Genomic DNA, 23,851 nt, shown 5'->3' with positions numbered 1-23,851 from the left:
TGGGGGATGGTGGGGAGTGTGTGGGGGTGGTGGGGAGAGTATGGGGGATGGTGGGGAGTGTGTGGGGGATGATGGGGAGAGTATGGGGGATGGTGGGGAGTGTGTGGGGGTGGTGGGGAGAGTATGGGGGTGGTGGGGAGAGTATGGGGGATGGGTGGGGGAGTGTACTTATCTAATTCTACAACAGACAGTGTACAAGTGTTTATTAGATGTTTTAAAGTGTGGTAGTTAGTTCACAGTCATATATAAGACTACACCAGACAATATGAAGGGTTACATAATGTGTGCCAAGAGCTAGTTAGGTGATCTTAAACAATCCTCATCTCACAAGATGGTTAGTCATACGGAGGAATATCACCAGTAGTCTACACTATCAAACCTTCGGTGCATTACAAGGATATCCTCAGGAACCTGAGAGTTAATATAGAGATTAAAGATTGTTTCAAGTGTACCTGCATTTATGAAGCTACGAAAGGCTGCCGGAGCTCATCGTTCTAATCCACGGTGGTCTTCAGCCCGAGGTCGTAATTCCGCTCCTGATTGGCACTTAGCGTTCCAATCAGATGTCTGGGTGGAACGTGTCAGACGTCTGAGTGCGCTGATGGGATTTTTAGAGGGTGAAGTGCGTCTCAAATACGATGTAGATGCATCTTACTGCTACACGTGAGGAACTTTTACTCGATTTAATTGAACTGAAGTTATGGGGGCCTGAGAGCTGAGTGGACAGCGCTCGGGATTCATAATCCTAAGGTTCCGGGTCTCGATCCCCGGTGGAGGCGGAAACAAATGGGCAGAATTTCTTTCACCCTGATGCCCCTGTTCACCTAGTAGTAAATAGGCACCCGGGAGTTAGACAGCTGCTACAGGGCGTGTAACAAACAGAAGTCCTGGTCGAGGACTGGGCCGCATGGGACGCTAAGCCCCGAAATCACCTCAAGATAACCATCTCAAGATAGATGGGGTGATTGAGGATGGCAAGAGTCTTCACACTCTCCTGAAGGTCACGGTGACCCAGGTCATGTTCTCAGGGGGTCATGCTCACGAGTATGACCCCTCGAGTGAGAGCTGGAGCTGTGTTGGGCATCATCATCCGTCACGATCATCACTTCTCATCATCTTCATCCTCCCTAATGTCACCATCGTCACTCTCCCTAATGTCACCATCATTACCATCATCATCGCTGCTCTTGGGTCTTAGTCTATAAATGTGTCATTTCCACATTGGTTTGTTTTGGCTCCCATCTTCTTTGTTGCTTCTGCTTCGTCCCTTTCTGGCTTCTTTGGCCTCTTGCTTCCTTTCTGGCTTCTTGCTTCCTTTCTGGCTTCTTTGGCTTCTTAGCTTCCTTTCTGGCTTCTTTGGCTTCTTGCTTCCTTTCTGGCTTCTTTGGCTTCTTGCTTCCTTTCTGGCTTCTTTGGCTTCTTGCTTCCTTTCTGGCTTCTTTGGCTTCTTGCTTCCTTTCTGGCTTCTTTGGCTTCTTGCTTCCTTTCTGGCTTCTTGCTTCCTTTCTGGCTTCTTGCTTCCTTTCTGGCTTCTTTGGCTTCTTGCTTCCTTTCTGGCTTCTTTGGCTTCTTGCTTGGCTTCCTGTGCTCGCTGTTTTTGCTTGTTTCTTCTTCTTCCGTCTTCGTTCTTCTTCATCCTCCTCCTCGTCAGTCCTAGCGTGAATCCTGACACACTCCCGCAACGCTCAGTGTGTGTGTGTGTGTGTGTGTGTGTGTGTGTGTGTGTGTGTGTGTGTGTGTGTGTGTGTGTGTGTGTGTGTGTGTCGCTGGATCACAAGAGAAGAAAATGTTGCAGAAATGTGAAATACAGTTCAAATTGTAATTCTCTCTTTCCCCCTTCTTCCCCCCCCCCCACCCCATTCCTTCTCCTTAAACTGCCTCCCTCAACCCATCCATCTCAACTCGGACATCTTCTCCTCAACGGCATTTGTTTTTGAGCATTGTGTTGTATCTCCAAGGGGAAAGAAAACGGGGTTTGGTCACGTATTTTCTACCGTTTTTACTTCAGTTTTCACATTTTGTTTTTCCATCTATTATTATTACGTGGTAGAGTCAACGTTTTGGACGTAATGCGCAAAATAGATGGTTGAGAGGTTGTATTTGTCTATGTTCTTTTTTATAACCTATAACCAGTTATGTTCGAACATTGGACATTTCGAACATTGGTTTTGTTTATTATGCAACCCATACTGTGGGTGGTAGTGGACCCCATTCCCATCCTGTGAGTTGGTAGTGGACCCTATACCCATCCTGAGGGTGGTGGTAGACCCCATTCTCATCCCGTGGGTGGTAGTGGACCCCATTCCCATCCTGTGAGTTGGTAGTGGACCCCATACCCATCCTGTGAGTTGGTAGTGGACCCCATTCCCATCCTGTGGGTGATAGTGGACCCCATACCCATCCTGTGAGTTGGTAGTGGACCCCATTCCCATCCCGTGGGTGGTAGTGGACCCCATTCCCATCCTGTAGGTGGTAGTGGACCCCATTCCCATCGTGTAGGTGGTAGTGGACCCCATACCCATCCTGTGAGTTGGTAGTGGACCCCATTCCCATCCTGTGGGTGGTAGTGGACCTCATACCCATCCTGTGGGTGGTGGTAGACCCCAAACCCATCCTGTGGGTGGTAGTGGACCTCATACCCATCCTGTGGGTGGTGGTAGACCCCAAACCCATCCTGTGGGTGGTATTGGATCCTATACCTATGCCGTGGGGTGGTAGTGTACCCCATACCCATCCTGTGAGTTGGTAGTGAACCCCATACCCATCCGGTGGGTGGGGCTGGACCCCATATTATCTCCTGATCCTCCCCCACTCTTCCCCTGATGAATCACAGGACTAACACAACAAGGGCGAGGAGACTTCAACAAGAACCATCAAGAGCAAACAACGAGACTTAGAGTGTATACCTACTAGAGGCTAATCAGAGAACATCGTCATCGCTAGCATTCAGAGGGCAAGACAAGAGAGGGAGAGAGGGGAGATGGAGTGCGTCTAGAGGGGAGAGGGAGGGCGGAATGAAAGAGGTGAAGATTTGAGAGAGGAAGAGGACCGTGGATACACAGGAAGGATGAAAATTAAGGTCTTTTAGAGACTGAGGGGCAGATGTAGAATTGTTAAAGGGTAATTATAAATAGGAAAAGAGTTAAGAGTTGAATATAGGGATGGAAAGGAGTAGGAGAGAGAGAGAGAGAGAGAGAGAGAGAGAACGAGCGTTCGTAGTCTTATTTCGTCAGGATGAAGCTGCCTTCTCTGCTGGTTAGCTGACATTCTATAAAACAGGGGTTCTTAACTCTTATAATTACAGACCTGTAATGGATTACCTAATATGTCAATAGCTGCCGACCGGACCTTTTAACGAGCACCAGGAGAGCTGGCAAACAACAAGGCAGCTCATATGCTAAGCAGGAGAAGGCCATTTGAATCGACCACCTAACTTCGCCTCCCTCCCCCCCCCCTTCCCCTACCAACCCATTTTTTGTTCAATCCAAGATGCCTCACAAATGAGGTCTGGCTCCACTTAGCGTTGACGGATGTTGCTAGGTCAAGGCTGGCAGGAGAGGTTGGCAAGCGGGGATATAAAGGCAAGTTCTCCCTCCGTCAATATCAGCCGCTGTTGACACGTCCAGATTGGTATTTAAGGACACACGTTGCTTGTGATGTCTTAAGTCAGGGCCAAGACCTCTCTCTCTCTACTGATGGGTGGTCTTGGTGGATGGTGGGGGAGGGGGTCTTACCCACCATGGGGGGGGGGGATGTGGAGGTAGGAGACTGCATGAAGGGTGGAAGAAGGGGGGGGGGGAATATTTGAGACATGGTGATTGGCATGAGATGAAGGGCGGGGGATGAGGATGCGAGAGAGGCGGATGCTGAGAGAACAGAGGTCACATGGAGTAGAAATTAGTAACTTTGTTGGTGCGATCGTTGGCATCTTGTGAGGATGGCAGTTGAGGCGAGGGGACGAACACAAACAATATTAGGAAAACAGGATTCTTGCAGACGTCAACAAGGTGCCTCAAGGCCAAGTGTGATTGACAGAACATGCATAATTAATTAAGTCAGAATGACCCAATTAGCGCCTAGATGCCCGTATCTGCAGCCTCCCTTCGCTCCCCTTTCCCTTCCCCCTTCCCTTCCCTACCCTCCTCTCTACCCATATCCTCTTTTCTGTCATCTACTACCCTCCCCCCCCCCCTTCTTCACCCATTCTTACTCGCAAAGCAGCCATAATTACCACCCCCTTGAATGAGGCCAGGGAAGTGATGGTTGAGGGTGTGACGGGGTTGGGGTTATGGAGAAGAATGGAGTGGAAGAGAAGGGGAGGGTGGGAGTTGTGGAGGAGGGGGTGGGGGTTGTGGAAGGGGAGCAATGATGGAGAAGGTGTTGGTGGAGAGGTTGGGAGGGAGTTATCGAGATGAGATGAAGGAGTGACTACTTTTTTGTCTAAACAAGAGGATATTGTGTGCCGTATGTGGGAGTGGAGGGTAAGGGAGGGGGAGGGGGAGGGTAAGGGAGGGGGAGGGTAAGGGAGGGGGAGGGTAAGGAGGGGGGGGTAGGAGGGGAGGGTAAGAGAGGGGGAGGGTAAGAGAGGGGGAGGGTAAGAGAGGGGGAGGGTAAGAGAGGGGGAGGGTAAGAGAGGGGGAGGGTAAGAGAGGGGGAGGGTAAGAGAGGGGGAGGGTAAGAGAGGGGGAGGGTAAGAGAGGGGGAGGGTAAGAGAGGGGGAGGGTAAGAGAGGGGAGGTAAGAGAGGGGGAGGGTAAGAGAGGGGGAGGGTAAGAGAGGGGGAGGGTAAGAGAGGGGGAGGGTAAGAGAGGGGGAGGGTAAGAGAGGGGGAGGGTAAGAGAGGGGGAGGGTAAGAGGGGGGAGGGTAAGGGAGGGGGAGGGTAAGGGAGGGGAGAGTAAGGGAGGAATGAGGGATGGAGGGTAAGAGAGTGATGAGGGATGGAGGGTGTGGGTGTTTAACGACCGGTGGAGAAGGGTAGAGGGCGATAGGACTGAAACAAGAGGAAAAATAGATGGGGAGAGGCAAGTAATGGGAGGAAATAGGGAGAGGGATGATGATGATGCGTATGAGTCATTAGTAAAAGGTGTGGCTGAGGAGGGGTGACAAGGAGGAACGGGTAATAGGGGGTGGGAGGGGTGTTAAGGGGGAGGGAAGGTAAGAGGAGGGTATTTGGGGTGAAGGGAGAGAAGGATGGAGGGGTGTCAGGGAGCAAGGAGAGGTGACAGAAGGGAGGAAGGGGTGTCAGAAGGGAGGGAAAGAGTGACAGAAGGGAGGGAAAGAGTGACAGAAGGGAGGGAAAGAGTGACAGAAGGGAGGGAAAGGGTGACAGAAGGGAGGGAAAGGGTGACAGAAGGGAGGAAGGGGTGACAGAAGGGAGGAAGGGGGTGTCAGAAGGGAGGGAAAGAGTGACAGAAGGGAGGGAAAGAGTGACAAAAGGGAGGAAGGGGTGACAGAAGGGAGGGAAAGGGTGACAGAAGGGAGGGAAAGAGTGACAAAAGGGAGGAAGGGGTGACAGAAGGGAGGGAAAGGGTGACAGAAGGGAGGGAAAGGGTGACAGAAGGGAGGAAGGGGTGACAGGAGGGAGGAAGAGGTGACAGGAAGGAGAGAGAGAGAGAGGGAGGAGACTATCAGGTGTTACAGCTGACGCTCACATAACCTGCAGTAATTAAGAGAAGCCATTGGAAGCCCCTTAAAACAGCTTTATGCTGCAGGGAAGCCTCTTACCCTGACTAGGAAGGGAAGGGGTGGTTGCTGCTCAAGGTAAAGGGGGGAGGGGGCGAGGTGAGGTAAAGGGGGGCGAGGTGAGGTAAAGGGGGGGCGAGGTGAGGTAAAGGGGGTGAGGTGAGGTAAAGGGGGTGAGGTGAGGTAAAGGGGGTGAGGTGAGGTAAAGGGGGTGAGGTGAGGTAAAGGGGGGCGAGGTGAGGTAAAGGGGGTGAGGTGAGGTAAAGGGGGGCGAGGTGAGGTAAAGGGGGTGAGGTGAGGTAAAAGAGGGGCGAGATGAGGTAGTCTCTGCATAAAAGATGAAAAAGGGAAGAGGATAGTGTTTGTGAATAGCAGGGAGGTGTTGATGAGTACCCCCCTTTCTCTCTCACCTCTTCTCTCCTCTTCTCTTCTCTCTCTTCTCTCACCTTCCCTCCTCTCTCCTCATGCCGTTCCTCCAATGCGCCACAGAGAATGAGAAGGCAGAGAACAGGTTAGGAGGGGGGGGGGGGGGAGGAGCAGGCAGAAGCAGAGAAAAGTCCTGAGCCACTTTAACAAGTGTTGACCCACGGGTTTAGATGGAAGGTTGTTAGGGCCATTGTTGCGTAAGAATCAATTTGAAACACTTATTGTTAGGTTTATCGCCGCTAATAGCCGAGCCTTTTGGGCACCCTCCTGCCCCCCCGCTCTTCTTGTCTGCTACTGCCATTGAACCTGCGTACATTGCGTTTTTTTCTGTCTGCGTTTTTTCCGTTGGTTTGTGTTCTTTGCGTTTTTGTGTGGGGGGGGGCGTTAGTGTGTAATGTTTAATGGTGGTGGTGGTTGTTGGGTTAGTGGAGGCTGGTTGTACTGGTGGTATTACCAGCGGTGGTGCTGGTTATGAAGGTGGTGGGAGGCTTGTTGAGGTTGTTTCTAATTGTGGTACGTTCATAGTGTGGTTGGTAGAGCTGGGGGACTCCCGCTTTTGCGGTCCCCGGTTCGAGGCTTCGATAGTCCTAGTGACTGAAATAGTTCTAGATAGCTTCGGGATTTGTGATTTGTTCTATTTATATAAATACGATGAAATCCTTATAATTTTCTTTCGACGGTTGTGCTTCTCTCTATATGTAAAAACCCAAGCAGTTACCAATCTTTGTAATTTATTCTGGTACGTAATACGATTGGTGGTGGTGATTGGTGGTTTCCATATGCAGGCGACGAGTCACAATAACGTGGCTAAAGTATGTTGACCAGACCACACACTAGAAGGTGAAGGGACGACGACGTTTCGGTCCGTCCTGGACCATTCTCCAGGTCCAAATGGAGCATGGTACAGGACGGACCGAAACGTCGTCGATCGTCCCTTCACCTTCTAGTGTGTGGTCTGGTCAACAGATTAATGGGTTTTGACAGTTTGGTGAATGGGGGACATGTTGAGTACACCATCGGGGATTTGTAATCGTTAAATGGTTAACAACCCCAACTACCTCATTGTTCATAGTAAAGAACTCTACAAGACAGTTTTCTACCGTCAATGACGGCCTATTAAGCTTCGGATTATTACCCAGTTCTACTCTAAAAATCCTTTTGTATACTTCCATTAGTTCTTATGTTCATCCCATTACTTGTCATCATATTTTGTGGAGTAGCACTCCAAGTTGTAATTCTTTTGACCATGTCGTGGTACTGTTGACTAGAGCGCGTCTGGGAACACTCAACACATTGGTTCGAACCCTCATCACGGCCCCTGTGGATTTGTTAGATTTAGATTTTGTATTCAGGTAAAGATATATACGTTTAAGATGAGTTACAAAAATAATGTTGGATTTAAAGATAGAGCTAGTACATACAATACCTGCTGCTTGACTGCTTGATGGGGTTCTGGGAGTTCTTCTACTCCCCAAGCCCGGCCCGAGGCCAGGCTTGACTTGTGAGAGTTTGGTCCACCAGGCTGTTGCTTGGAGCGGCCCGCAGGCCCACATACACCTGGTTGATGGTGTTCTGGGAGTTCTTCTACTCCCCAAGCCCGGCCCGAGGCCAGGCTTGACTTGTGAGAGTTTGGTCCACCAGGCTGTTGCTTGGATCGGCCCGCAGGCCCACATTCCCACCAAAAGCCACTAATACGCATAGATTTCGGGCAACGTGTTCCGTGTTCTTTGATATATCACGTTAATGGGATTTCTCTGTGTATATTCTGTGTATAATATACATCAGCCCGCTTTGCATATGTCAACAAACATTTGTCATGTGCGAATCCAGTTTGCTAAACCCTTCAAACTTCGTATGCAAATGAAGAGGACACTTGCCCGATCTTGCCAGTCTTATGCGTTGAAGGTCAAGATAGTTAAAACAATAAGCAAAATATATGATAGTAAATCCTTATTAGTTAGCAGCAGTTTTGCGTTGAACCAGCTGTGTATTTTGAGTGAGGTAAGGTAATAATGAGGTGAAAGTTATATGTCGCTTGGAAGGGGGTGTGGAGACGGAGGGAAGGAATGGTGTCTAACCACTTTGAAAATCGGGAATCGAACGCCGATCTACCTCCTGATTTTTTTTTTTTTTTTTTTTTTTTTTTATTGTTAAAACAAGGTAAAACAGCGTACATGCAACCATATAAACAGTAAAGCATAGAATTACTAAGAACATTGAAAGACATAAAATAACACAGGGAGAGCTGCTCCAGCTGTCGTGGGGTACGGTTGTTTCCGTCCGGCCGCTGCAGTTGTTGTTGACCCGGCGAGGGGTGAGGACCTGGTGTCGCTGCTGACGTGGCTTGTGTGCCGTGTTATTGCTGAGGGGCCCTTGGGGCCGTGACGGTCTGCGATCATGGGGGAGCCTGTGCCCCGTGTCTCCAGGCAGGCCTCCGTTGGCCTGGAGTTTTCTGGGATTGCTTCGTACCACGCTGTGGAGGTGGTAATGATTGATATGTTACGTGTCCAAGTGGAGTCTGTATGTGGTGTGCAGCTGCTCGCCGGCCGGCGGCCGATAGTCAAGTTCAACTCTCCGGCGATTTATCAAGATATCGTCACGCGCTATGATGGGCGCTCTTTCGATCTTCCTGGGGATGGTGGGTCGGTAACCCTATCTGACCGTTGTGGAGCCACGACGTATGTGGCTGTGCATGGGATGCCCTTTGAGTTCCCTGAGGATCTTCTACGTAGGTACTTTGCCCGGTTTGGGCGGGTTCTACATGTGAGGATGAATGCTGTCCCTACCGGGAGATGGAAGGGGGTCCCGTGTGGGACCCGCACTCTCGCCATGCACCTCCGGGGTTCTGTGCCGTCCTCCATCATGCTGTTGGGGTTCCCGATTCGTGTTTTTCACGCAGGACAACCTCGGACTTGTTTCCGGTGCGGCCTGCCGGGTCACCTGGCCGCCGGGTGTGAGGAGCGCCGGGTCACCCCTGTCAACCTTTTCCAGGAGGATGATTTTCCCCCGCTGTCGGCCCCGGACCTGTCTCCCCGTGATGGTCAGGATGTTGCTTCCCTGCTGGTTTCTGCCCCGGTGTTGGATGGTGGTGTGGATGTTGACGTAGGGGTTGTGGCGGCCTCGCCCCCGTCACCGGCTTCCCCGCCTTCGACGTCCCTGCCCCTGTCGCCCCTGCCCGCTCCGTCTCAGCCGCCCGTGCCTGCTCCGTCCCTACATGTGGACATGTGGCGTCTCCTGCTCCTTTGGATGTTAGCGGCGGGGAGTCTCCTGTGGTGTGTGGTCCAGTGCCCCCGGTCGTGGAGGCTGCGGTTCTTAGGGGCCGGGCCTTGAAAGCGCGTCCATTGGAGTGTTCTACTGTGTTACGGGATGATGGGGGTGATAGCTTGGATGACCGGCAGCCTGTCCCCAAGCGCTCGAGGCGGGTCAGGAGTGTCCCCCCCCCCCTTCGTGGGGTGCCTTGGGTGGAGGTGGAAAAATCCGTTGTTCCGACGTCTCCTGTCGGGGTTGGCGGTACTGTGGGGGCTCTGTGCTGCCTCCGGAATCGCCCCCTATACCTACTGCTGATGACTCCCCTCGGTGGGAGGTTGTTCCTGCCGCACGGGACCTCGCCGTGGTCTTACGGAAGGATGTGCGCCGAGGTGCCTCTGCTCATCTGCTTGGTGGAGGGGGCCCCGACTCGTCTGTGTCCTCTGCGGGTTCCCCTAGTGTACAGCCTCGTGTGAAGCCTCGTGAGAAGCCTCGTTCGCCGGTTGGTACGGAGCCCTGTGCGGCGCCCGACGAACCTCCCAGTGCCGATACCAGTGCGAAACCACCTAGTGTAGACCCCCTCCCTGTGCTCGCAGCCGGCGGGGGCGTGGTCCCTAAGTCACGGGTTTTGGACCTCGTTTGGGACGACCGGGTGCGTGAGGGCCCGTGGTGCTCGTCGACTATTTGGGTACCGAGGTTGAAGGGGTTTATTTATGGGGTGCCTGATTGGATGCCTCGGCCTTGTGCGTCTCCTGGTAGACAAGTGTCCGAGGACGTCCAGCTGATCTGGGAGGCGTACTGCTTGCGTTTCCCAGCCAAGGAGTTTCCAGACAAGTATCGTTAGCGCCTGTGTTTCTTTGGGTACTCTGTTTATTTTCTTACCGTGTCTGCGGTTCTATGTCTGGTTTGGTTTCGCCCTGTTGGGCGGTGTGTTTGTGTATTTGTTCTGAGTGCATTTTTTTTTGGCTGTGCTGTGTGTGTGTTGTGTTCTGATGCTTGTGTTGGTTCTAGGGCTGTTTGTGTGTGTGTTTGTTGCTGGTTCCTGCGTGTTCCGGTTATGAACTTCCTGTCTGTCTTGGCTTGTAGTGTTGCTTGTGTGGCCTTTCAGGCTGGCTTGTTACTAGATTTGTATTATTTTGTACCATGTCATTCTGAGTCTTTTTTTTTTTTTGTTTCTGTTGTACGCTTATTTTTTTTTTTTTTTTTTTGTTTTATGTTTTCTTTTTGTTGTTCTCATGTTTCTTTGTGCTTTATGGATCACTGCTTGTACTGTTTTGACTAGCTGTTTTTATGTGTGCTTCATGTACTTTCCTATGTATTTTTTTTTTTGTTCTTTGTTTTCCCTTTTCTGTTATGTTGCTCTGTGTTATTTTATGTCTACCTCCTGATTGGTGGTTTGGTCAACCAGGCTGTTAGATTCCGCTGCTCGCAGTTTGACATATGAATCACAACCTTGTTGATCAGAAATCCTTTAGAGGTGCTTATTAAGTTCTCTTTTAAACACTGCGACAGGTCATTGGTTATGCTCTCTTATGTTTAGAGGGAGATTGTTGAAAATTCTCGGGCCTTTGATGTTGATACTTGTGCAAAGGAGGAAATGTATATGTTTATCTCTCAATGTTTGGTAATATGTTTATTGTTTGTGATGTGTGTCTATGTATGTATTAACACGATGTACTGAACGGGGTGAGAATAGCTTGAGCTACCTCATCCCTTTGTGTGCATTTTACCTCAATAAACTTATTTCAATTTCAATTTGATGTTGACAGAATTCTGAGTACCTATTGCATCTCTGTTTTTCAACGGGGGCTATTTTGCACCTCCTGCCATGCCTCCTGGTCTCATGTGGTGTTATTTCCGTGTACAGATTTAGAACCAATCTCCTCTAACTTTTTCTAAGTGTAAATTATTTATGTCTGGCCAGCCCGCGCTCGAGAGTATACAGATTTATACATTCTAAACGCTCCCAATATTTTAGATGTTTATAAAATGGGTTTGGACAGTTGAAGATAGCTGCTCGTTTTTCAGGTCAACAACTTCTCCAAGCACTGAATGGGGCTGTTAGTGTGTAACAATATTCCACCCTAGAGAGCGCTGGTGTCATTGAAAGTACCATCATTGGTCTGGCATCTCTTGTTTGAAAGGCCCTTGTTATCCAGACTGTCATTTTTTCTTGCATTTGTGACAGATATTTTATTAAACCTCAGGTCACTGAAAAACAGAAGGGTTAGGGTGGACATGTTTACCACATACAAAATGAAAGGGAAATATATATATATGGCAGACAAGGACATAATTTGGGATGGGTGGTACACGAAAAAATGGGATATGGGTTGAAGCCAAGTGTCCAGGGGCCAGATTCACGAAAGCACTTACGCAAACACTTACGAACCTGTACATCTTTTCTCCATCTTTGGCGGCTTTGTTTCCAATTATTAAACAGTTAATGAGCTCTGAAGCACCAGGAGGCTGTTTATAACAATAACAACAGTTGAATGACAAGTTTTCATGCTTGTAAACTGTTTAATAAATGTAACCAATGCCGTCAAAGATTGAGAAAAGGTGTACACATTCGTAAGTACTTGCGTGAATCTGGCCCTAGATGTTTAGCCTTGGGTTTGTATTCAACAGCTTGTGTACTGTGTGCTAAACCATGCGTTTTGCTCTTCCCCAACAGGCCAGTTCCGCTCCCCCGAGATCACAGAGCACCCGGCCGACCTGCTGGTGCCCAAGAACGAGCCCGCTACTCTCAACTGCCACGCCGTGGGCAGACCCGAACCGGAGATCACTTGGTACAAGGACGGACAGCCCTTCGCGTGAGTCTCTCTGTTTTCTGTTACGTACATCATGGTCTAGTTGGTAATGTGTGCGTCTGGAGGTGAACGCGAGTTCGATTCGGTTGTATTGCTTCAAAAAGATTGTCTCATGGATATATCACGCTGTTGTGGTTTCATGGTGCACATGCAGGTGGGATGATGAGATCATCATTTCGTAGTGTTGTTGTAGAGAGCAATGAGCCAGCACTAGGAAACTTGTCATGAGTATTCTTAAGTACGTGAGTAGGGGTGGAATAGTTGTGTAGCTCCAGGTACTTCATACCGATAGTTTCTAACGGTCTAATTGGTCTTGGAGTATACGGCTCCAGCGTGGGAGTCCATATCTAGTTAAACACCACACAAATTTAGAACACGTTTAGAGTTATGCCACCAGACTAGTCTCAGAGCTGAAAGCTATGAGTTACGAGGAATGGCTACAGAAATTAAACCTCACGTCGCTGGAAGACAGAGAAGTTATGGGAGACATAACGCGATACAAAATAATCAGGGGGATTTATAGAGGTAGATACAAACAATTTAACACATGTGCTACTCTAACAAGGAGAGACAGGCGGAATGTAAGTATTCAAATGAGCCACACAGAGTAGAAAGAATTTAAGTGTCAGAGTAGTTAGCACATCACTAGGAAGTGATGTGGTGGAGGCAGATTCCATACACAGCTTCAAATGTAGATATGATAGTCCAATAGGCTCAGGGGAACCTTTACACCAATTGATGGACGGTTGAGAGGCGGGACCAGAGTTGCGTGTGTGTTCACCTAACTGTGTTCAACCCCCCCCCCCCCCCGAGCACAAGTGAGTACACACGTTTGTGTAAGTGTATGTATGTGTACCCTAAAATACACTATCACCATTGATGCCACGCAAACATACGCTCCTTAAATCTATGAATGACACCCTTAAACACACACGCTGTGAATGGCAGCCTAACACACACACACACACACTATCTCAGTGAATGGCATCCCTAAACACATACTATCACAGCTGGTGTCGTGTAAACACGAGCGTATCACCCTCTGCCGTGTTATGTGGTGTGAATGGTGCCAACGTTTGGCGGGTCTTGTATATTATGTGTCACTGACAGCTGGCTCCCTCCTCGCTGTCAGCACGAAGTTCTGTATTCTCTATTCTGTTGTATCCTCTGTACTTTGTTACATGGTCTTTCCTAGTCCTTTACCCCCCTTTTTTAATGTTTTATCTAACTTCTTACTCATTTTTTTCATGTTTAGTCTCCAGTAATGCATTTTCCCTCATTCGCTTCATTTTGAATTTTGTTATGGATTTGTTCTACCTTTCTTCTGGGGGTGTAGACTTTCCCCTAACCTGTGACATGGTGTGACTCATGTACAGTCACAAACCAAGATTACCACTTGAGTTTTAACTTCTCAGACGCTGTTAAACACATTAGATATAACATTACTGAAGCCGACATAATCAGGCACTCATCCAGCGCTTAAGACTGAAATGAGTAACACTTAATGTACCAACCAGAGACTTAGAATAATATCCCAGAATATTTTTTAACATTCCACTGGTTCAAGCGTGATGGAGACTCAATGTTCCTCTCTCTCCTCCCCCTTGCAGCCTACACAAGGGTCGCCATGTGCAGCTGGACACTGGGGGGCTCTTCTTCCTGAAGGTGCTCCACACCAAGAAGGACAACGATGCTGGGGTCTACTGGTGCGTCGCGTCCAACTCCATCGGCAAGGTCACCAGCAGGAACGCCACGCTTGAGATCGCGGGTGAGTTGAGCTTTCTGTTTGTTACTCGCGAATATTGTGGTGATGCCTGCTTGATGGGGTTCTGGGAGTTCTTCTTTTCCCCAAGCCCGGCCCGAGGCCAGGCTCGACGTGTTCACTTACGGTACGTGTTCACTTCACTTACGCGACGGTAAGTGTTCACTTCCCACTTGGTAAGTGAAGGCATTATGCACGAATTGTAACTTGGTGTGTGATTTGGTATGAATGGCAAATATTACTGCCATCAATTGCTCTTGATATCTGAGTGTGTCCGAAATTTTGTTTACAACTTGCATGATTGGTCCCATCAGTTTATTGCCTATGACTTTAAGGTACTAAATTACTAGGGGCAATCTTGCCTTGAGTCTTTATGGGAGGTGTGTAAGATAGGTGTGAATGGAGCTCCAGGTACTGACAGTTGCTTACTTTATCAAATATTCTTTGATAGAATTATTTCATGAGAAACATACCACCACCATCACTATCACCACCACCACCATCACCACCACCACTATCACCACCATTACCACCACCACCAGTTGAGGAAGCCACCTCCATCCACAACTTTAAGGCCAGACTCGACAAAGAATTCGACCGTTAGAATAGTTGAATTATAACGCAACAGGTACAACAGTAATAGCAAGCGGGGTATAGAGAGCTAGAACTCGCTTCTCTGTAGTCACTGATAGGTAAACACCGTTACTAACACCACCACGATCAATAAAATCATTGCAATAAAGAAAGAATTATAGTGCAAGTAAATGAAAACATTAAATACATCTTCCCGCAACCTCTGTTTTTCTTCCCTGTTGCCTTCCGTCTCCACCTTAGCTCCCTAACCCTCTCCCCCACCTGTCTCCTCCCTGCCCCCCTCTCCCCCCACCTGTCTCCTCCCTGCCCCCCTCTCCCCCCACCTGTCTCCTCCCTGCCCCCCTCTCCCCCACCTGTCTCCTCCCTGCCCCCCTCTCCCCCCACCTGTCTCCTCCCTGCCCCCCTCTCCCCCCACCTGTCTCCTCCCTGCCCCCCTCTCCCCCACCTGTCTCCTCCCTGCCCCCCTCTCCCCCCACCTGTCCTCCTCCCTGCCCCCCTCTCCCCCCACCTGTCTCCTCCCTGCCCCCCTCTCCCCCACCTGTCTCCTCCCTGCCCCCCTCTCCCCCACCTGTCTCCTCCCTGCCCCCCTCTCCCCCACCTGTCTCCTCCCTGCCCCCCTCTCCCCCACCTGTCTCCTCCCTGCCCCCCTCTCCCCCACCTGTCTCCTCCCTGCCCCCCCCTCCCCCACCTGTCTCCTCCCTGCCCCCCTCTCCCCCACCTGTCTCCTCCCTGCCCCCCTCTCCCCCACCTGTCTCCTCCCTGCCCCCCTCTCCCCCACCTGTCTCCTCCCTGCCCCCCTCTCCCCCACCTGTCTCCTCCCTGCCCCCCTCTCCCCCACCTGTCTCCTCCCTGCCCCCCTCTCCCCCCACCTGTCTCCTCCCTGCCCCCCTCTCCCCCCACCTGTCTCCTCCCTGCCCCCCTCTCCCCCACCTGTCTCCTCCCAGCCCCCCTCTCCCACCTGTCTCCTCCCTGCCCCCCCTCTCCCCCCACCTCGGACTTGTCGAAGGTAGGTAAAAGCCTGGTAATAATCGGGCTGACTAAGGCTTCACTTCAAAGGGCTCTCGATCACTGTCGTTGATGGGAGGAGATACGGTCAGTGGGGAGCTTGTCTTGTCTCCCCCTACCCTCACTTCCCCTGGAGAGGCACTCCTACCCACATTCCCTACCCACCCCCCCCCCCTCACTCACCCATAGCCACCCCCACACTCCCCCACCCATAGCCACCCCCCACACTCCTAGGGTCACCCATATCCTTCATCCTTCCTTACGAGTGTCATCCACACTTTTCTTTTTTCTTGCCACTTTCTCCATCACCTTTATTCTCACTCACCCTTAATCTCCATCACTCTTCATCTTCCATCACCTTTAATCCTCCAGCACCCTTAATCCTCCAGCACCCTTAATCCTCCAGCACCCTTATCCTCCAGCACCCTTATCCTCCTTCTGGTTTATGTTTACCGGTTCCCCTCATCCCACGAGCCGCGCCCTGCTCGTCAACAACCAAGGTCGTTAGACTAAATTGACTACGATTCTGGATCCACTTGTGTCCCTTCGTTGCATTTATATTTGTATACTCGAGATTTAAGCGTACAAATTGAACGCAATTATTTTGAGTACAAGCACTGGAAAAATTACGTTTCAGTACTGATGGGCCCATACGGATAATAAGGCCCTTACGGACGATGGGGGGGCCTTACAGATGATGGGGGGGCCTTACGGATGATGGGGGGCCTTTACGGACGATGGGGGGCCCTTACGGACGATGGGGGGGGGCCCTTACGGACGATGAGGGGGCCTTACGGATGATGAGGGGGCCTTACGGACGATGGGGGGCCCATACGGACGATGGGGGGGGGGCCCATACGGACGACGGGGGGCCCATAAGGACGACGGGGGGCCCATACGGACGATGGGGGGGCCCTTACGGACGATGGGGGGGGCCATACGGACGATGGGGGGGGGGGGGGCCATACGGACCGTGGGGGCCCACTCGATGGGAATGGGGAGTAAGGAATAGAAAATGAATAGGTGGCAGATGGGGAGTAATAACTCGAACCCCAACAGCTCATCCTTCAGCATGCAAATGATATTCCTTCCAGTGTGTAAAGTGTCTTAGTGATGGGACATTCCTCCTGAGGGAGCTCAACACCCTCCTGGGGCTCAGTGCTCCGTGAGGAGCTCACCTCCCGAGATTCAGTACTCGGAGAACAGAATCTTCTCAAGGGAGGTTTAAGTGTTCATAATTAAGCCCTCGCTGTGAAGGGGGTATAGGGGCTCAGCTCTCAGTGTTAGCTCAACAGGTGTTCAAGGGCTTGGAACTACCCATTATTATTATTATTATTAACAGGTCAAAAGTAGTCCCAACTGAGAGAGGGGAAGAGTAGGGGGGTGCTAGATGATGGGGTGGGAAGGGGGGAACGAGGCGTTGGAAGGTGAAGGGAAGGGGGGGGGGGATATAGGGGGGAGGTGGAGCGAGATATGGGCGGGGCGTGTGGGCGTGGCGGCATTAGTGCTTTGTTATGCTGATGACGCCCCCAGCCCGGCAGACCTTCGCTCTGCTATCCGTCTTGTTGATGACCCATCGTCTTGAGGAAGGAAGGGTAGGCGCTTACCTAGGTAAGAGGTGAGGGAGGGGGGGGGGGGAGTTTAAACCACAGAGAGACGTAAAGATCTTCAGCGCCGGGAGGAGCCGGTCGGCCGAGCGGACAGCACGCTGGTCTTGTGATCCTGTGGTCCCGGGTTCGATTCCGGGCGCCGGCGAGAAACAATGGGCAGAGTTTCTTTCACCCTATGCCCCTGTTACCTAGCAGTAAAATAGGTACCTGGGAGTTGGACAGCTGCTACGGGCTGCTTCCTGGGGAGTGTGTAACAAAAAGGATACCTGGTCGAAGACCGGGCCGCGAGGACACTAAAGCCTCGAAATCATCTCAAGATAACCACTTTATTAACGTTTTCTATGCTTCGTCCTCGATAGGTTATATAGGTAGGTCGTATTGGGTTTGCATATTTTTGTTTAGGCAAAATAGCTGTATTTTTTACGGAGTGGCAAATGAAGAGAACAGACTAGTATATTACTATGTTTCTTGTGGATAGCTGGGTTGGGAGAGAGAGAGAGAGAGAGAGAGAGAGAATTCCCGCTAAACACACACCGAAACTACGACGTTGCTACAACGTTGGAACATGTTTTAACACCTCCTAACCAGTTATAACAACCAATATAGCAAGTTGTAACAACGTTCTAAACACGTTAAGCCAAGATGTAACAACTTTATTACAAGTTGTAACAAGCGGAAAATAGAGACAGTTTCGGTTTGTGTTTCCAGGGTTAAGCATTTTTGTAATGGCAGCAGCAGCAGCAGCAGAAGCAGCAGCAGCACCAGCAGCAGCAGCAGCAGCAGCAGCAGCAGCAGCAGCAGCAGCAGCACCAGCAGCAGCACCAGCAGCAGCACCAGCAGCAGCACCAGCAGCAGCACCAGCAGTAGCAGCAGCAGCAGCAGCAGCAGCACCAGCAGCAGCAGCAGCAACAGCAGCACCAGCAGCAGCACCAGCAGTAGCAGCAGCAGCAGCAGCAGCAGCAGCAGCAGCAGCAGTAGCAGCAGCAGCAGCAGCAGCACCAGCAGCAGCAGCAGCACCAGCAGCAGCAGCAGCACCAGCAGCAGCAGCAGAAGCAGCACCAGCAGCAGCACCAGCAGCAGCACCAGCAGCAGCAGCAGCAGCAGCAGCAGCAGCACCAGCAGCAGCAGCAGAAGCAGCACCAGCAGCAGCACCAGCAGCAGCACCAGCAGCAGCACCAGCAGCAGCAGCAGCAGCAGCAGCAGCAGCAGCAGCAGCAGCAGCAGCAGCAGCACCAGCAGCAGCAGCAGCAGCACCAGCAGCAGCAGCAGCAGCACCAGCAGCAGCACCAGCAGCAGCAGCAGCAGCAGCAGCACCAGCAGCAGCACCAGCAGCAGCAGCAGCACCAGCAGCAGCAGCAGCAGCAGCAGCAGCAGCAGCAGCAGCAGCAGCAGCAGCACCAGCAGCAGCAGCAGCACCAGCAGCAGCAGCAGCACCAGCAGCAGCAGCAGCAGCAGCAGCAGCAGCAGCAGCACCAGCAGCAGCAGCAGCAGCAGCAGCAGCAGCACCAGCAGCAGCAGCAGCAGCAGCAGCAGCAGCAGCAGCACCAGCAGCAGCAGCAGCACCAGCACCAGCAGCAGCAGCAGCAGCACCAGCAGCAGCAGCAGCAGCAGCAGCAGCACCAGCAGCAGCAGCAGCAGCACCAGCAGCAGCAGCAGCAGCACCAGCACCAGCAGCAGCAGCACCAGCAGCAGCAGCAGCAGCAGCAGCAGCAGCAGCACCAGCAGCAGCAGCAGCAGCAGCAGCAGCAGCAGTTCCCGCAGGCAGAATAATGTGATAGACAAGGCAGGCTTTTTTCTGTGTGTTTTTAAGTTTTCCCCACTCAAGATAAAGCATGGGGGGGGAGGGGGGGAGGGGGGAGTGAGGGTTGTTAAGGTGCTTTCTTCCAGGAAGAGTCTGTCCATTTTCACCACGACGAAGCCACTGGCCAAGAAAGGGTAGGATGGAAGAGGAGATGTAATGAGAAATGGGAGGAAGAAACAGGGACGAGGAGATTTACACAAGGGGGGGGGAAAAGAAAGGTTTGGTGGGATGAATTGGCTAGGAAAGAAGGCAAGAAAGTGGGAGGGGCGCTAGAATGGGCAGAGGCTAAGACAAAGATGGAATGATATATAGGTGGAGTATACCTGAGTATACGCGGAGCAACCTCAGTATACTTGGAGTATACCTCAGTATACGTGGAGTATACCTGGAATGGGTTATGGGAGGCCCCTTTACCCGTGTCCAGCGTGGGACTCAACATGTGATAATTTGATGGAAGAAGCTGTTGCTTGGAGTGGTCGGCATGCCGGCGGCATATTAACAACCTGGCTGGTCCACCACTTCTTGCAGCTACTTGTCTCAAATTTTCTTGAACTCGTCCACTTTTGTTTTGGCAATTATATCCTATGTTGGGAGGATATTGAATAGCGGTCCTCCAAACAAAGACCCAAAGTCCATTCCATGCACCCGCCAAACCCCCTGTTTATGAATGAAAACCGGTTTACACACGACTCACAACTGATAACGTTCGAACACTTCCGGAACAAGTGCTTCCCTGACGAATTTTGTTCGAACCACAACGCTGTAAATGCTTCACCCACGTACTACAAATACAAATAATCGCCAACAGAACCTGAACACCTAACCAAAGCAATGCCTAAATATGGACAGTATGCTAATGTATAACAATATTAATTTATATATGAGAAAAATCCTATTTTGAATGAACAGCATATTAAAATTGGTGATGCGCCTTTGGGGTCGACCGCTGGATGGAATGGACTTGATCTGAGGACGGGTTGCAGAAAGCGTCAACGTAAAGAAACCGGCCCTTCATTTCTGACCAAAACTCCAGAATTGTGACCAAAATTGTTGATGGTGTTAAAAATGCGATTTATTAGGTGAGAGCTAAGGACAGGTTGCCGGGCGAGGCTTTGATCGTGAGCAGACCATCGTGAGCAGGCTTGCCTCACGCACAATAAATAATTCGTGTGTGTGTGTGTTGGGGAGGGTGGGTGGGGGGTGGGGGTTGAAAAACGGTTGGGGGCTGCCACCTCCGGGGATCATCACTACCACTGCTCCCGTTGGTGGCGCCACACCCATTGATTGTGTGGGGGGGGGGGGGGGGGGGGGGGCAGGTGTTCGGGCCTCGCCACACCTCTCCACACCCATCTTTTTGCTGTTCGCCGTGGTGGTGGTGGCGCGGACGGTGCCTCTGCTGTTGTTTACAATGCATAAAAATTCGTAATTTTTTAGGGCGAGGATGGGAAGGGGGGACGAAAGTGTAAACAAAGAGAGGGGGGAGGAGGTGAGACGGTATTAGGATGGTGTTTACGAGACAGATATACGAGTTTAGAACAAGATTCGTCAAGCATTTACACAACTGATGGAACCTGACATCTTTCTAGAATTATGGTGGCATTGTTTATATTTATTAAACAGTTTATGTGTTTGGAAACGTCACAACCCAGGGTTATTATCATGAACAACCTAGGTTGTGTTTTGGAGTTCGTAAATTGCTTAATAAATGTAAACGAAGCCGCCATGATTTGGGAAAGATATACAGGTTCTGTAAGTACGTAAATGGGGGATCATTTATGCTGATGTACTGAGTAACTGTTTTGAGCTTTCGGTCTCCTGGCTCTTGATCCCATTTTCATCATCTTACACTTGCTGGTGTTGAATTCTAGCAGCCATTTCTCGGACCAGCTCTGCAACCTGTTTAAATCATCTTGAATCTTACACCAGAAATGCTTGATGAATCCTGACCATGTGACTTCTGCTGCAATTATTTCATTCATCATGAGATGCAATCTACGGCTCAACGCTCGCGTTTACCTAAGAATCGTCAATCGTTCCCCCTAACAATTACCCCACAATCAGCTTCGCATAACAATCACTACGCCCCCACGCCCACCTTTACCTAACAATCACGATGCTGCTAAAGCCACTAATCTCTTAGATTATCTCATTATATTTAATTTACCCCAATATAATCTTTGTGATAATCGCATAATGAGTTGTATTAGGCAGCGGGCCGGCCCAGATGGGCGAGCAGTGTTGTAATAGTGCAACCCGTTCTCGCAAATTTAATAAGTCAATATTGACTTATTAAATATGTGCATAGGTGACATACTTAACATAATAGATACCCTTAAAAAGATTCATAGAAAACACCGACCTTACCTAACCTTGTTAGTATCTTAAGATAAGCATCTTATTGCTTCGTAATTACAATTATTACCTAACCTATAATAGGTATAGGTTAAGTAATAATTGTAATTACGAAGCAATAAGATGCTTATCTTAAGATACTAACAAGGTTAGGTAAGGTCGGTGTTTTTCTATGAATCGTTTTAGGGGTATCTATTATGTTTAGTATATCACCTATGCACGTAGTTAATAAGTCAATATTGACTTTACGAATTTGCGAGAACGGGTTGAATAGTGGTAGATGATGGTTGTGGTGATATATGGTGGTAGTTTGTGGTGGTAAACATGCTAGATGGCACCCTGCGAGGTACCAACCCTGTCAACAATGGGACAGCGTTGGTACCACACACACACACACACACACACACACACCTTTGTACCATTATGTCGTGTTACTCTGGCACCATTATGTGGTATATTCGAGTGTTGAAGAGGCTCACGGGGGAACAGAAGCACTGGGCAAAGGAAAAGAACACATTGGGGGGGGGAAGGGAAGATGAGAAACAGTAAGAGAAGGGCAGAGGAGAAACATGAGGAAGGGGAGAGGAACAAAGAGGTCGAGGAAGAGGTGAATGGCCAAATTGATTTTTGAAACAGGCTGATTGAGCCATGACCATTTAGTTAGCAATAACTGGGCCTCAGCAGGTCATTAATGGCCCATACTTAAGGGCGGGGCGTAAGGGGCCCCTTATTATTTCCTGAGTGGTTCAGCGATGTCCAGCCAGGAGACAGATGTGATTAGATGGAAGGATGGGGGGGGGGGGTAATTAAGGTAGGGGGGGATTTTACCCTGGACTCATACGGTTGGGTAATTAAGTTTTTTTTTTACTTAAAGTATTGAATGCTTCCCTTGCCCGCCCTGTGAGTCAAAGGCCAGAATTCGTAATGCATTTACCAGTTATCCGAATTAAAAGTTATCTGAATGTGAAGATGAGTACAGTTCAGTATTTTGTATCCATCGTCCTCTTCTGCTAACTTCGTGCCTGTTGTGTGTTGGGGATTTGTCGCTATGATACGAAAAAATGAAAATATAAAAGCAGGGTCCACGTACAAACTCAAATCATAACATAGAACGAAAAAGCAATGTAAAGGATTTGGGTGTACTCATGTCGGAAGACCTTACTTTTAAAGAACACAATAAAGTAGCCGTCACAACTGCAAGAAAAACGACAGGTTGGATAACAAGAACTTTTCAAACTGTAGATGCTATACCAATGATGATACTCTTCAAGACGCTAGTGCTCTCTAGAGTGGAGTACTGCTGCACAATGACAGCAACTTTCAAAACTGGAGAAATTGCTGACCTGGAGAGCGTGCAGAGATCTATACTGCTAGAATTCACTCAGTAAAACATCTAAACTATTGGGACCGACTAAAATGCCTAAATCTGTATTCTCTTGAGCGCAGGCGAGGGAGATACATAATAATTTACACGTGGAAAATAGCAGAGGGGGCAGGTCCCAAACCTGCACACAGAAATAACATCACATGAGACCAGAAGACATGGTAGGATGCGCAAAATACCCCCGTTGAAAAGCAGAGGTGCAACAGGTACTCTGAGAGAGAACTCTATCAACATCAGAGGCCCGAGACTGTTCAATTCCACTACACATAAGGGGCATAACTGGCAAACCCCTCACAGTGTTCAAGAGAGAACTGGATAAGCACCTCCAAAGGATACCTGATCAACCAGCTTGTGATTCATACGTCAGACTGCGAGCAGTCGCGTCCAACAGCCTGGTTGACCAGTCCAGCAACGAGGAGGCCTGTACGACGACCGGGCCGCGGGGGAAGCTAAGCCCCGAAAACACCTCAAGGTAAAGTTCCTGTTGAGTGCGAGACATCTGTTAATACACATTTCTCCTCGCCCTTCCTGTTGTGTGTGGAAGTGTAGCCGTTGAGGAAGGGATGTTACCGGCCATAAAAGAGAAGCGAGCACCGGCAGCCTGGAACAAGCACATAACTCGCCCTGAACTACCTTGTCAGCTGGGAATATCGGCGACACTCTGAACATACTGCTGGTAAATTTTTTAAATTTTTGCCCCGAGGGGCGAGTTTATTGGGCAGCGCCACTCATCTTGTGAGTGAACACACCGCCATAGCAGAATGTACAACACTCCCCAATAGGAAGAAAACCCGCTGGGTTGTTCATCCTGTCACTTGTACCCAGACACAGCTGGGACTTGCTTAACTGTCTCAAGTGAACAGCTCCTCAAACAAGAAGATTAACATTTATCAACCCTTAAATGCTGGTGTTTATCGAGAAGTTGGTACTTCATCGTCGTAGTACTGTAGGTTTTCTCTTTCAGAGATGGTTCTTTTAATAAGTGCGGTCGCCATGGTTGTAATTGCTTGGAAATTTCATAGTGCTGGGTGTTTGTACTGTGTGTGTGTGTGTGTGTGTGTGTGTGTGTGTGTGTGTGTGTGTGTGTGTGTGTGTGTACTCACCTAGTTGTGTTTGCGGGGGTTGAGCTCTGGCTCTTTGGTCCCGCCTCTCAACCGTCAATCAACTGGTGTACAG

General features: G+C 50.0%; 1 protein-coding gene across 2 annotated transcripts in view; it reads left to right on the top strand.

Moving 5' to 3' along the window:
• The window catches only part of LOC123762116 (protein sax-3), a 498,674-nt gene that overhangs the window by 416,777 nt on the left and 58,046 nt on the right, over positions 1-23,851 (top strand). For both annotated transcript variants that reach the window (XM_045748448.2, XM_045748449.2), the window contains exons 2-3: positions 12,032-12,170; positions 13,778-13,935. In XM_045748448.2, coding sequence (XP_045604404.1) covers positions 12,032-12,170; positions 13,778-13,935 — 297 coding nt within the window. The remainder of the gene's footprint in view (positions 1-12,031; positions 12,171-13,777; positions 13,936-23,851) is intronic.

This window comes from Procambarus clarkii, chromosome 34 (assembly GCF_040958095.1).
Source record: "Procambarus clarkii isolate CNS0578487 chromosome 34, FALCON_Pclarkii_2.0, whole genome shotgun sequence".
Classification (NCBI taxonomy): domain Eukaryota; kingdom Metazoa; phylum Arthropoda; class Malacostraca; order Decapoda; family Cambaridae; genus Procambarus; species Procambarus clarkii.
This window is presented reverse-complemented; position numbering and strand designations above follow the sequence as displayed.